The sequence below is a fragment of the Dendrobates tinctorius genome, unplaced genomic scaffold (assembly GCF_039654945.1).
Source record: "Dendrobates tinctorius isolate UK_male_01 unplaced genomic scaffold, ASM3965494v1 ptg000070l, whole genome shotgun sequence".
Taxonomy (NCBI): Eukaryota; Metazoa; Chordata; class Amphibia; order Anura; family Dendrobatidae; genus Dendrobates; species Dendrobates tinctorius.
In genome coordinates, this window is record NW_027361738.1 from 62293647 (window position 1) to 62306997 (window position 13351).

Below are 13351 nucleotides of genomic sequence, written 5' to 3' on the forward strand. Positions count from 1 at the left end.
TGCAGGTTTTTACCTATGGATTACCCACTGAAGGACTTCTCCTACAGTATATTTATACATTGTGAATATGTTGCCGATTTTCCAAGCAGAAGTGCTTGTAGACAATCCAAAGCATAGTACAATGCCAGCTAAGTAGATGAGAGATGAGATGCAGTACACATTTTAAAGTCTCAAGTGTGTTCATTCTTTGTGCAGAATTCATTGCAGATTTCACTCTTTAGGAAGGGATATCCCACATTGAGAATACACAGCAGATTTTAAGTTGCAGAATATCTGTATTTTACATTGCCAGGACAGTGCATATTGTCACTTCAGAGAGAAAGAGGACTAGAACTCTAGCGCCACCTGTAGGAATCCTGAAAGTCAATATCAACTCTCTGTCACATGACTTAGGATAAGAGCCAAAACCAAAATCTTAATTTGTAGACACTGTGTTTCGGGGTATTGCCCCTCATCAGTGCAAAGTGTGAGATCTGGTTTGGCTGGATGAGAGGCGTCTGATATGGATCCAAGGGGTAAGATTTCTCCTTTCGGAGATTCCAAACCAGATCTCACACTTTGCATGTCAGTGATCCGCAGGCAACTATGGACACATAGTGGACATTGGATTTCTAGAAACCCCATCCACTATGATGTAACATAAATAAAAAGAAATACCCAGCATCAATCCGGCAGCAATTACTGATCGTGTGCACATACCCTTATGGATCGATGCACAAGATTCAGAAATTTCTGCAACAAAATTTGCAGCATGTGAATTTTTTATTAAAATTCCTCGACTACAGTCCTCAGGTGAGTTCATCTATCCCCTCCAAGCATCAAAAGGATCGGGAAAAAATGGATAACCCACACATGGATGAAATACTCCTTAGAGAGCTTCCCATAAGCAACCAGAAAATGAGTCCCGGGCCCCGGCTTGGCAATCCGCGCTCTCATGTACATACTTGGGTTGTGGCTAAGAACATAGGAGAACATTTTCGCTTCGTTAGCAGAACCAGATTTTCTCTGGCAAAACATTTGTCAAGCTGTGAAAACGGCTTGGTTATTTTTACTTTATCAAAAGCAGTAAAACGAAATCTGCCACAACCTCAAAAGAATATTTATTTTTCTAAATTCTATGGAAGATAAAACATTGATATTTTTGGGGTGGAACCTGATATCCCAAAACCACCCCTATGTGTGCAGTCATAAAATTGACAATACCTCTACATGTCCAGTCTTATAATTATGTTTTGCCAATTTTGAAAATTGCTGGGAATTTCATTATACCGGGATTTATAGCAGGCAGATTTATAACTTGTAAAGTTTATGAGCAGAATTAATTAATCATTGACAGCAGGGCAGTATAGTGCATTAGCGATGACTCCTCCTCACTTGGCTCGGCTGCCTCGCTCTTCAATAAGTAATTTTCCAGTTCTAAAACTGACTCAATCTGAAATGCTTTTTGGAGAAATAAAAAAAGAAAAATATTCCATTTTGAATCTTTTAGAAAATATTGGGGAAGAGATTGGAATGCAAGTATCCTGTGAATGTTCCACATCTGGATAATACCACTTGTTTTCAAAGACAGTTAATAAAAAATTAATAGATGCCTGATGAGATGACAATGGTATGGAAAATAAACAAAAACAGTCTTCATGCCGAAGAACGGGAAAAAGTGGCCACATGTACGAGTCACAACTGCAATCACTGGAGGCTATTAACTTTTTATAGGAATTGTACGTGCAACCAGTTATACTTTTTCACATAGGAACATATTAGTACATTACTAAACCCATGGGATCAGTGTGACTTTACTGCATGTTCACACTGACGGTGGCTCAGTTGTTAGCACTGCAGAATTGGAGTGATGGGATCTGAGGTTCAAATCTCACCAAGAACAACATCTGCAAGAAGTCTATGTTCTCCCCTTGTATTTGTGGGTTTCCTCTGGCTTCTTCTCACACTCCAAAGACATACTGAATAGTGATGAGAATAAATGCTTGGATAAGGTATTAGCCAAGCTTGCTCGGGTGCTAACCGAGTCACTTTGGTGTGCTCGAATAATAAGTTGAAATCCCTGCAGCTGCATGTCTCCCGACTGTTTGACAGCCCCAACACATGCAGGGATTTACTGTTTGTTAGGCAATCCCTGCATATATTGCTGCTGTTGAACAGCCACGAGACATGCAGCCATGGGGACTCGAACATATTATTCGAGCATGCCAAAGACACTCGGTTAGCACCCGGGCACGCTCATATAACGCCTTATCCAAGCATTTTTGCTCACTACTAGTGATGGGCGAGCAGCATCGTTGCGCTGATCTCCGAGTATTTTGGCGTGCTCGGAGATTTAGATTTCGTCATCTCAGCTGCATGATTTGCGACATGTAGACAGGCTGAATACACGTGGGAATTCCCTAACAAACAGGCATTCTACACATGAGTTCAAGCTGTGTAGCAGTCGCAAATCATGCAGATAAGACAACGAAAACTAAATCTCCGAGCACGCCAAAATACTCAGACCGTCCGAGCATGCTCGGGAAAACCCGAGCAACGAGTATACTCGCTCATCACTACTCACTACTAATACTGAACCATCAATGTGCCAGGGGAGAGACAGTTATGGCAGTATATATTGGAGGATTCATAGATAAGGAGTGTGAAACTTCTGTTGCCTTCTGTGAGGTCTGGTCCAGGGTTGTGATGCCCCAACAGGTCTGAGGAGTATTGGAGGATTCATAGATAAGGAGTGTGAAACTTCTATTGCCTTCTGTGAGGTCTGGTCCAGGGTTGTGATGCCCCAACAGGTCTGAGGAGCACATTTCTTAATTAATGTAAAAAGACATATATCCATGTGACACAGTCATTCCTGCTCTGACTGTATCAAAGGTCATCATAAGTTTTCACTCCCACAATCTTCTGTCTCTGTGGGATGTTAACTTACCTTTCAATACCATCAATGTCATGTCCATGGTGCTGTAATCAGTGATACAAAAATGTTTGACCACACGGAGATCTTTTATTTTTTCTTTCATTGTGTGGTGACGAGAATTCATCCTTGATCTAAGTTTTTGTGCTCTTTCCTCCACATACAGGCCCAAAGTTGGACATTTGGTATGTATAATTAAGTACACTACATTAGTTGCAGTACAACTGAAAATACCTGAGATCTTGTAGTCCTGATCTTGTCCATGGTCATTATAAATGGACAGGTTTTACACTTTTTTTTGATTGCAGGGAAAGGTTCCTGTTGTTGTTGGAGAGGACAGAGAGCTTCTAACAATGATGTTTCTTAGATTTTGGGACTGCCTAAAACACCGTAGTGGGGATCTGGAATTATAGATTTTTTTCGGGCATCTTTTAGAATAAATTTTGTAGTTTCTGTATAGCTCCCGTTTTTTACTTCTAGATCTAGATTGTAGTTGACTACTTTGAGGACCCAAGTACTTTCTTCTTTAGTTTTATAATGTAGGAGATAATACCTTGATATTCTGGTGGCTGTTGCAATCGGGTTTTCAATTGTTCCTGGATGGTAGCCCTGATCCAAAAAGGTCTTTCTGAGGCCCCCAAGGTGTCATACAAAAACATACAGGTGTTCCGACACCAGTCATGTTTTATAAATGTAATCGGTATAAATGATTCCTCCTTTTTCATGTATTGTGTGTCCTGACGTATAATTCATCCACATGCATTGTCTTTTAGGTTGGATTGTTGGACTGTGTTCCCATGACAGCCACCAACCTGAGCGCCGAACAAGAGAAGGACATTGAGGTTGCTCGCTGCGGAGCATTAGCACTGTGGAGCTGTTCCAAGAGCACAAGAAATAAGGAAGCGATTCGTAGAGCAGGTGGCATCCCGTTACTGGCAAGACTGCTAAAATCTCCACATTCAAACATGCTCATACCAGTGGTGGGTACCCTGCAGGAGTGTGCCTCAGAGGTGGGTATCAGAATCAGTCTGTGCAGGGCAGGGGTGCATCCACACACGCTGTATAGTAATAGCTCATTATACACCATTGTGACACAAGTTTCTTTGACACAATATCAGACAGTCTTAAGCTGTACTTGTGCCTATAACAGCTGGTAAAGCACCTGTATTATGGAATTACATATATTGACTGGCCTCTACAATATATGTACAGTATGTATGTATATATATATAATATGTATGTATGTGTGTATATATATATATATATATATATATATATATATATATATTTATTTATTTACATGTTCTGTGCAGTTATTTCTCTGTGCCGGAATCAACATCTCCTTTGTGAACCAGGAGAGAGTGACTATGGTACATTTTATTTTTCAATAGCACAGTCTGCAATGTACAGGACCCTGAAAACTCTCCTATCGTCAACATAGAAAGTGATCCTTTAGTTTTCATCAGCTCTTGGTCATTATTAAAGGGATTGTCCAATACTTTATAACTCCTTCCTAAATGCTAAAGAGCCTTAGGAAAAATTAAGAAAAAAAACAACACATACTTACCTTCCCTCTTGGTCCAACGTTTGTATCTTTCTTCTTGATTCATCGTTTGTTCTCCTTATCTTTCCTCCTGGTCTGACATTTGTTCTTCCTTTCCTTTTTTCTTGGATCATCATTTGTTCTTCCTTACCTTTCCTCTTGGTCTGGTATTTGTTTTCCTTACCTTTCCTCTTGGTCCAACATTTCTTCTCTTTACCTTTCCTCCTAGTCCGACATGTGTTTTCTTTACCTTTCCTCTTGGTCTGACATTTGTTTTCTTTACCTTTCCTCCTGGTCCGACATGTGTTTTCTTTACCTTTCCTCCTGGTCCGACATGTGTTTTCTTTACCTTTCCTCCTGGTCTGACATTTGTTCTCTTTACCTTTCCTCTTGGTCTGACATTTGTTATTCCTTTCCTTTTTTTCTTGGATCATCATTTGTTTTTCCTTACCTTTCCTCTTGGTCTGGCATTTGTTGTCTTTACCAGGGCCGGACTGGGACTAAAATTCAGCCCTGGCATTTGAAGTTACACAGGCCCACTAGTCACATGGTGACTATATAATATCTTTGTACACTTGTAGGTTACAAGAAGTGAGAGGAGATTAACACGACTATATAACATGTAGTCACAGCTGTGCCCAGTATTTCAGCTCAGTCGTATTTATTGCTTTTAGGTACAGTACTCCTCCCAAAGCTCTGTCCCCTTTTGTACGCACGGTGACAGAATTCCTGGCAGAACTGCTTTCCATTGGGCAACCAGACCCCCTGGTCATAGCTGCCCCTATCATACCTCCCAACTTTTGAAGAAGGGAAAGAGGGAGAAAGGCAGTGGTGCGCGCAGCTGCAAATTTTAGGCCACGCCCCAGTCACATCCATTTTGCAACTAGTCACACCCATGTCCACACCCAACCGCACCCATTTAGTACTGCTGATCACACTGACTGGTACTGAGGGCACAGTGGCTGGCATTATGGGCACACTGACTGGCACTAAGGAAGAGAGAAAACAGAGAGAGAGAGAGAAAAAAGAAAACAGAGAGAAAGAAAGGAGAGCGAGAGAGAAAGAACAGAGAGAGACAGAGAAAGACCGGAGAAAGAAAGAAAGAAAGAAGTAAAGAAAAGAGAGAAAGGAAGAGAGGAAAGAAAAAGAAAGAAAGGGGAAAGAAAGAACAGAGAGAGAGAGAAAGAAAAAAGAAAGATTAGAGAGAGAAAGAAAGAACAGAGAGAGAGAAAGAAAATGAGGGAAAGACAGAACAGAGAATGAGAAAGAAGAACAGAGAAAGAAGAAAAAGAGAGAAAGAAATAAAGAAAGATTCTATAAAGATACTATAGCAGCCCGGCTCCCATTGTAGTGCCCACCTGAGCCTCCCGATGCAGGACATATCATGATCCGCTCACATGGCTGGCATCCCCGATTCCAAGGCGATCCTGCTGTCTGCGCTGTCGGAGGAGGACATGGTGATGGAACTGAAGCATTCCTAGTTCCGTCACAATCTCCTCATGAAATTATCTCATTTCCGGTCAGCTTCCAGCATATCACTTCCGGTGGAACGTCATGTGTGAGTTTTAAAATGCTCCTCGGGGGTACGCCGTGTACTCCTGTGTCCGTGGGAAAAGCCCGCTTTGTATGCTTTGTACACACTTGGCTCCTCTCCGTACATCCCGTACACATATGGCTCCACTCCGTACACACACGGCTCTGCTCCGTATACCCCACACACGCGGCTCCGCTCCGTACACCAAGTACACTCACGGCTCCAGTCCGTACACCTCGTGCACATGTGGCTCCTCTCCGTACACCTCGTACACACGCGGCTCCTCTCTGTACACTTCGTACACGTGGCTCCGTTCTGTACACCTCATACACACACGGCTCCTCTCCGTACACCTCGTACACACGCGACTCCTCTCCGTCCACCTCGTACACACGCGGCTCCTCGCCGTACACCTCGTACACACGCGGCTCCTCTCCGTACACCTCGTACACACGCGGCTCCTCTCCGTACACCTCGTACACACGCGGCTCCTCTCCGTACACCTCGTACACAAGCGACTCCTCTCCGTGCACCTCGTACACGCGGCTCCTCTCCGTACACCTCGTACACACGCGGCTCCGCTCCATACACCTCGTACACACGTGGCTCCGCTCCGTTCAGCTCGTACACACACGGCTCCACTCCGTACACCTCGTACACGCGGCTCTGGTCTGTATACCTCATACACACACAGCTCCTCTCCGTACACCTCGTACACATCCAGCTCCGCTCCATACACCTCATACACACACGGCTCCGCTCCGTACACCTCATACACACACAGCTCCTCTCCGTACACCTCGTACACATCCAGCTCCGCTCCGTACACCTCGTACACACGCGGCTCTGCTCCGTACACCTCGTGCACACGTGGCTCCGCTCCGTACACCTCGTGCACACATGGCTCCGCTCCGTACACCTCGTGCACACACGGCTCCGCTCCGTACACCTCGTACACACACGGCTTCGCTCCGTACACCTCGTATACACACGGCTCCCCTCCGTACACCTCATACACACACGGCTCCGCTCCGTACACCTCGTACACGCGGCTCCTCTCCGTACACCTCATACACACACGGCTCTGCTCCGTACGCCTCGTACACACACGGCTCCACTCCGTAAACCTCATACACACACGGCTCCACTTCGTACACCTCATACACACACAGCTCCGCTACATCTATCCTGTAAACCCCTCCTGACCCCACACATACTTACCTCATGCAGCACCATGACAACCAGCACAACAGAGTCCGTCAGACACCAAGAGGCAGGGCTGTGCGCACAGGACCTGTGATGAGGTCACAGGAGGGGCGGAGTCAGGGGTCACATGATCAGGGGTCTGGACAAAGGCTCCTGATCATGTGACCCCTGACTCCTCCCCTCCTGTGACCTCATAACAGGTCCTGTGTACAAGCTAGGGCGAGGATGGGATGCGTGGGGGCTTATCTCCCTGCAGTGCGCGCAGAGGGCCGGCGGCAGGAACATCAGCCAGGCCAGTGGCAGCATCAGCTGGCAAGCGGCCAGATGAGCGGGCGCTGCCGCCCGCGGCCCACATGACAGTGGCCTAGCGGGAAAATGCCCGGTTGGGCATATTACCAATCCGGGCCTGCTCTTTACCTTTCCTCATGGTCTGACATTTGTTCTCCTTTCCTTTCCTCCTGGTCTGACATTTGTTCTTCCTTTCCTTTTTTCTTGGATCATCATTTGTTCTTCCTTACCTTTCCCCTTGGTCCAACATTTGTTCTCTTTATCTTTCCTCCTGGTCCGACATGTGTCTTCTTTACCTTTCCTCTTGGTCTGACATTTGTTCTCTTTACCTTTCCTCCTGGACCGACATGTGTTTTCTTTACCTTTCCTCTTGGTCTGATATTTGTTATCTTTACCTTTCCTCTTCGTCTGACATTTGTTTTCTTTACCTTTCCTCTTGGTCTGACATTTGTTCTCCTTTCCTTTCCTCTTGGTCTGACATTTGTTCTTCTTACTTTTCTGCCTGGTCTGACATTTCTCCTTACCTTTCCTCTTGGTGTGACATTTGTTCTCCTTACCGTTCCTTTTGGTCCAATATTTGTTTTTCTTACTTTTCCTATTGGTCTGACATTTGTTCTTTCTTACCTTTCCACCTGGTCTGACATTTGTTCTCCTTACATTTCCTCTTTGTCCAACATTTGTTCTTCCTTACCTTTCCTCTTGGTCCGATATTTGTTCTCCTTACATTTCCTTTTATTCTGATATTTGTTCTCCTTACCTTTACTCTTTTGTTCTGACACTTGTTATTCCTTACCTTTTCCTCTTTGTTCGACATGTGTTCTTCCTTACATTTGACTCAAGATCTTGTGAAATGAGTGGTGTGAAAAGATCAGCTTTGAAAAAAAAAAGATTTGTGTTACTCTGTAGGCCGTTGCAAGTAATGCATTTCTTTTTTTATTTTTAAATCTGGTAAACTTGCGCCACTCATCAGGATATCTAAAGCCTAGGGTAAGAAATCTCCAGTCAGGAAGAAAGTTAGGTAAGGGCACATCTGTATAAAACTTGGTATACATTTTTTACTATGTCCTTCTCCATAGGAAAATATATAAAAGCTTGCCAACACATACTATCCTAGTGTATGCCAAGGTGCACTCTTTTACGTGCAGTGACACATCAGAGGTTTACATTGGGGCATACTCTGATAGTATGCCTGCGATGTGTAGGAAAGCAAAATAAATTATGTAGTCATATTATTACTGTGGATATATGCCTTTTTTTTGTGGGCTAGAAAGAAAGTTTCAAATATTTTGCACATGCAAGAAGGTAAATTTGATTAGAGGAGTCAGATGGGAGCGCCGATACTATAAGGCTCCTGCAGTTTATACTCATAATATTGTTTCAGTATAATATCTAGTGAAAATCTGACCCGTCAGTCGTTCTGTCTTGGCACGAGTTTACAAGTATAATTGCGGTTTTATACTTTTTAATGTTGTTGAATTTCTTTCCTCCCACAAGAATATAGAATAAAAATAGTGCCTTTATATCAGGAAGAGCTATTATTCTGTTTTTTTTCATATAAATACTATATGTCCATCAGAAAATTAATGTCCCCGGAAACGTGAGACTAAAACATCTGCGCGTGAACTAATTGAAACGTCTTCTGTTAAAGACCTCCATTAGTTTTTATTACAGAATAGCTAGTTATAATGTTTCTGTCTAGGTTTTCGATAGTCGTGTTATTAATATTTTGTTTGGTAGTTTCATAGTTAAATCCGCATGATGGGGTAAACCATAGATAAATCATCCGACCTCCCCCCAAATAAATACATAATATATTATGCTTTGGAAACTCTATCTTAAGCTGCTATAGCAATTTTTCTTATAAGCTTATTATTAAACGCTACCAAATGTGTTCGAATAATAATTTTTGTCATATTAAATATTAAATTAGTTCTAAAAAGATGTGTCACCTTTATTAAATATATATGACATATTACACAGCCACGGGCAGGGATAAATGCAGTTCTGCTGCACTTTTAATTATAATTACGGTATTTACAGAAAAAAAAAAGAGTAAAACGAACAAAAGAAGTAAATAAGAATACAAAATATCTGTGCAATTCCTTTAATCTGGCATTTGCTGATTCTGAAAGAAAATTGTGGTCGAGCAGGGTTGAGAAGGGTGATAAATTAATTAAAGAGGTTTTCAAACTTTTTTAAAGTTAAAGAATGAACTTTTGATGTGTCCTAAAGCAGGTAAGTAGAAGTTACTCATATACTTTTATTTCCAAACGTGCCTTGATCTCCCATTAACAACCTCCTGTGTCGGCAGCTCCACTTTTGGTTTGTGGTCTACACAGGGGAGAGGTGTCATGGCGAGAGAGGTGACTGGCTTACGAGCCCATTTTGGTGGCCCCTCTCCTCTGTCTATGCATTAGCCAGCTTAGCTGTTAAAATGAGCAGCTAGGGCTCATTCAGACTTCCAGGTTTGGACTGGCCCCAAAGGGAACAGGAGAATCCTCTGGTGGGCCCCTGTGCCACCACCATCTTATATAAGCAGTTAGGGCTTATTCAGACATCCATTTTTTTCCCATATGGGAAAAATAGACTGAAATCGATCAGTATTTTTATTCATCTGAGTTTCAGCAGCAATTTGTTCCAAGCTTTATCACTTTTGATGGGGGGGGGGGGACAAAAAAAAGGTTCTACTATCTATCAGTCTGCGAAAAATAGATAGCACACAGATGGCATCCGAATACTTTCTAATTTTTTTTCATGAACCCATAGACTTGTGTTGGCAGATAAATCTCTGCAATTTTACTCTGACCACTCAGTCTGACAAACAAAATCGGATATGTGTACATATATTATCTATTATTATAGCGCCATTTATTACATGGCGCTTTACATGTAAAAAGGGGTATACATAATAAAAAGCAAGTACAATGATCGTGAACAATACAAGTCACCGACTGGTACAGGAGGAGAGAGGACCCTGCCCACTAGGGCTCAGAGTCTACAACGGATGAGTGAGGATACAGTAGGTGAGGGTAGAGCTGGTCGTGCAGCGGTTTGGTGGTTACGGCAGGTTGTGGGCTTGTCGGAAGAGGTGGGTCTTCAGGTTCCTTTTGAAGGTTTCCATGGTAGGTGAGAGTCTGATATGTTGGGGTAGAGAGTTCCAGAGTAGGGATGAAGCACGGGAGACAGCTTGTATGCGATTGTGGGAAGAGGAGATAAGAGGGGAGTAGAGAAGGAGATCTTGTGAGGATCGGAGTTTGCGTGCAGGTAAGTACCGGGAGAATCGAGGAGGACATCGGTTGTGGATGGTTTGTTTGCCATGGTTAGGGATTTGATGCATATGGTGGGCTGGCTTTTCCTCTCAAGTTAAAACATTGCATAGTACTCAGTCATCTTATACGCCAGTGTCAACGAGCCCTTAGAGGAAAAATGTCAAAGCTTTCTGCATTGTGAAACAAATGACTCTGACCAAATAAAACCCGCAACAAAAACAGAAAAAAACCAACAGGTATGTGTATGTTTAGGACTATTTCCTTCCTTTACTGTACATTTTAAATTTGTCATCGTCTTGCATTGTTTATTTGAGTTAAAGTAGAGAAGACCACCAAGAAAAATGTAAAAATGTACCAAGCAATTGATCAGATTTCATGGGTTTGTGGTGAACCTTTGTTGCTTATTTACAGGCACCTATTTTTATTCTTTCATTTTAAGATTGTGTTCCTCTTCATTTCTGATATAAGCTCATTAATTACATTTCTCATCGTTTGTCCTTTCTGTTTTGCCCTATTTAGGTTTTTTTTATTATTTTTTTGTTAAAACAAAATAATAATTTGTGTATGCCCAAGTAAAAAAAAGCTGTGACAAATAAAAAAAAAAAAATATATAAATGTATTATATATATATTGTTTTTAATCAATGCCACTCGTGGACATCATTTAAAAATCATTACATTTTTAAATGATGCATCATGCTTTTTAATTTTATTTGTATGTGGCGATGCAAATTGTAAAATAGCATCAAGGCCGGTAAGGGAGTTATTAATTGACCCGATTTGCCATTCAGGAATCGAGGAGAGTTGGATGACAATCCCTGGATGAGCTGTAGTGGAGATGTGTCTATAAGGACTTCTATGTACTCTACTATTCTTAATTTTATTCTTTTTTTTTAAGTTGTGTGCTAGAAGCTTTTTTATGTGTTATTATCACTTTTTTCTTATTGTACAAATTGAAGTAATTAAATGGAAATGAGTGTGCTCATCTCCTGTCTTCAGAAGGGCACCACACCCTGCCTCCCAGCCTTCTACTCGCCAGGGGCGGTGCACTACTGATGATTGACAATTCAGACTAGCGGCATCATCACACTGCTGCTCCAAACTGCACCTTCTCCCAAGCTGCAAGCATTGGACGAGCACTTAAACCAAAGGCTTGCAAGCACATGATCCTTTGCTAGGAAACCGGCCACTTCTGAGTCTGCAGAGGCAGACGGAAACCTAATCAATGAACAGTAGACTAAAAAATTTAAAAAAAATGCTCTCTGTTCTTGAGAACAAAGAGAATTTTTCAAAAGAGGTAAATTCTAAAGTTGATACTTTTCGCAAGCACTTTGCAATTTTTTCCTATCTAACCCATTTACCATTACGTCATATATCAGGTACCAGTCTTCGGTGCAAACTCAGAAACTGAGCTGATGAAAGTTGCGAAAAATTAAAATTAAACATGCCATTGCTGTGCCTGTAAATTTCCGAACTATCGAAACGTAAAATTATTAATCATCCCAATTAGTAAACACCAAAATGAGAAAAAAAAATTGAAACCCCAAAATTATGTTTTTTTGGTAGCAGCAACTCTTTGAAAAATTGTAATAGGAATCAATCAAAATATCATATCTACACTAAAATGGTATCAATAAAAACACCAGATCGCACCACAAAAAAACAAGCTCTCAAAAATCTCCAATGACCAAAATTGAAAATATTCAGTGTCTCGGTAGCAAATTTTTAACATTTTTTTAGGTTTCCCGATTTTTTTTTTTTTCACTACGTTTACAAGTTTGATATGGCTCTAATTATACTGACCTGGAGAATCAGCTTCGCAAGTCAATTTTACCAAACAATTAATACTGTAAGAAGAAAGCCCCCAAAAAACTGCATTTCAATTTTTTTCAAATTGTAAAATGAATGGAGCCATTCAAAAGTACAACTCGACCCCCAAAAATAAGTCCATGCACGGTTATGTCAATGGAAAAATGGAAGTTATGGCTCTTGGAAGAAAAAAAAGCACAGAAAATAGCAATTTCTGTAAAAAAAACTTTGCTACTTGCGTGTTGAGACTACTTCCTAGTGATTTTACAGACCACCATCCATTCCTTTCTTCCGTAGCTGTGCCATTCAGACACGGCTGTAGATCTTTAGGACCCATAGACACAACATACTGTGTATCAGAACTTCCGTATTCATCATTGTATCCAAGAATGAGAAAGATAATAATAAAAATAGCGATAAAATATGTGTCATGTTTCACAAAGTCATGGCAGGTTAATAAAGAAAAGGTAATCCACCAATTGCAACTATTTTATAATTTCTTTTTCTTCTCATTTTTTTCAGCCGAGTTACCAAGTTGCAATTAAAACGGAAAAGATGATTGAGGATCTTGTAAAAAATCTAAACAGTGAAAATCAAGAGCTGCAAATGCACTGCGCTAGTGCCATATTCAAGGTAGATACAGAGAATGCAGTGCGTCCGTCATTCCGCAGGTTCTGTGTGCCGTATATGTATTAATGGCAGATAAAGCTGAGCAGGGGAAATGTTCAATAGACTCCATAAGAACGATGTTTGCTCCATCCACAAATAATGCACCCATACAACTTGGTCCCT

At 41.6% G+C, this 13351-nt stretch overlaps 1 protein-coding gene across 2 annotated transcripts in view; it reads left to right on the forward strand.

Moving 5' to 3' along the window:
- Nucleotides 1-13351, forward strand: part of ODAD2 (outer dynein arm docking complex subunit 2) — a 228821-nt gene that overhangs the window by 112188 nt on the left and 103282 nt on the right. For both annotated transcript variants that reach the window (XM_073581730.1, XM_073581731.1), the window contains 2 exons: nucleotides 3685-3921; nucleotides 13082-13192. In XM_073581730.1, coding sequence (XP_073437831.1) covers nucleotides 3685-3921; nucleotides 13082-13192 — 348 coding nt within the window. The remainder of the gene's footprint in view (nucleotides 1-3684; nucleotides 3922-13081; nucleotides 13193-13351) is intronic.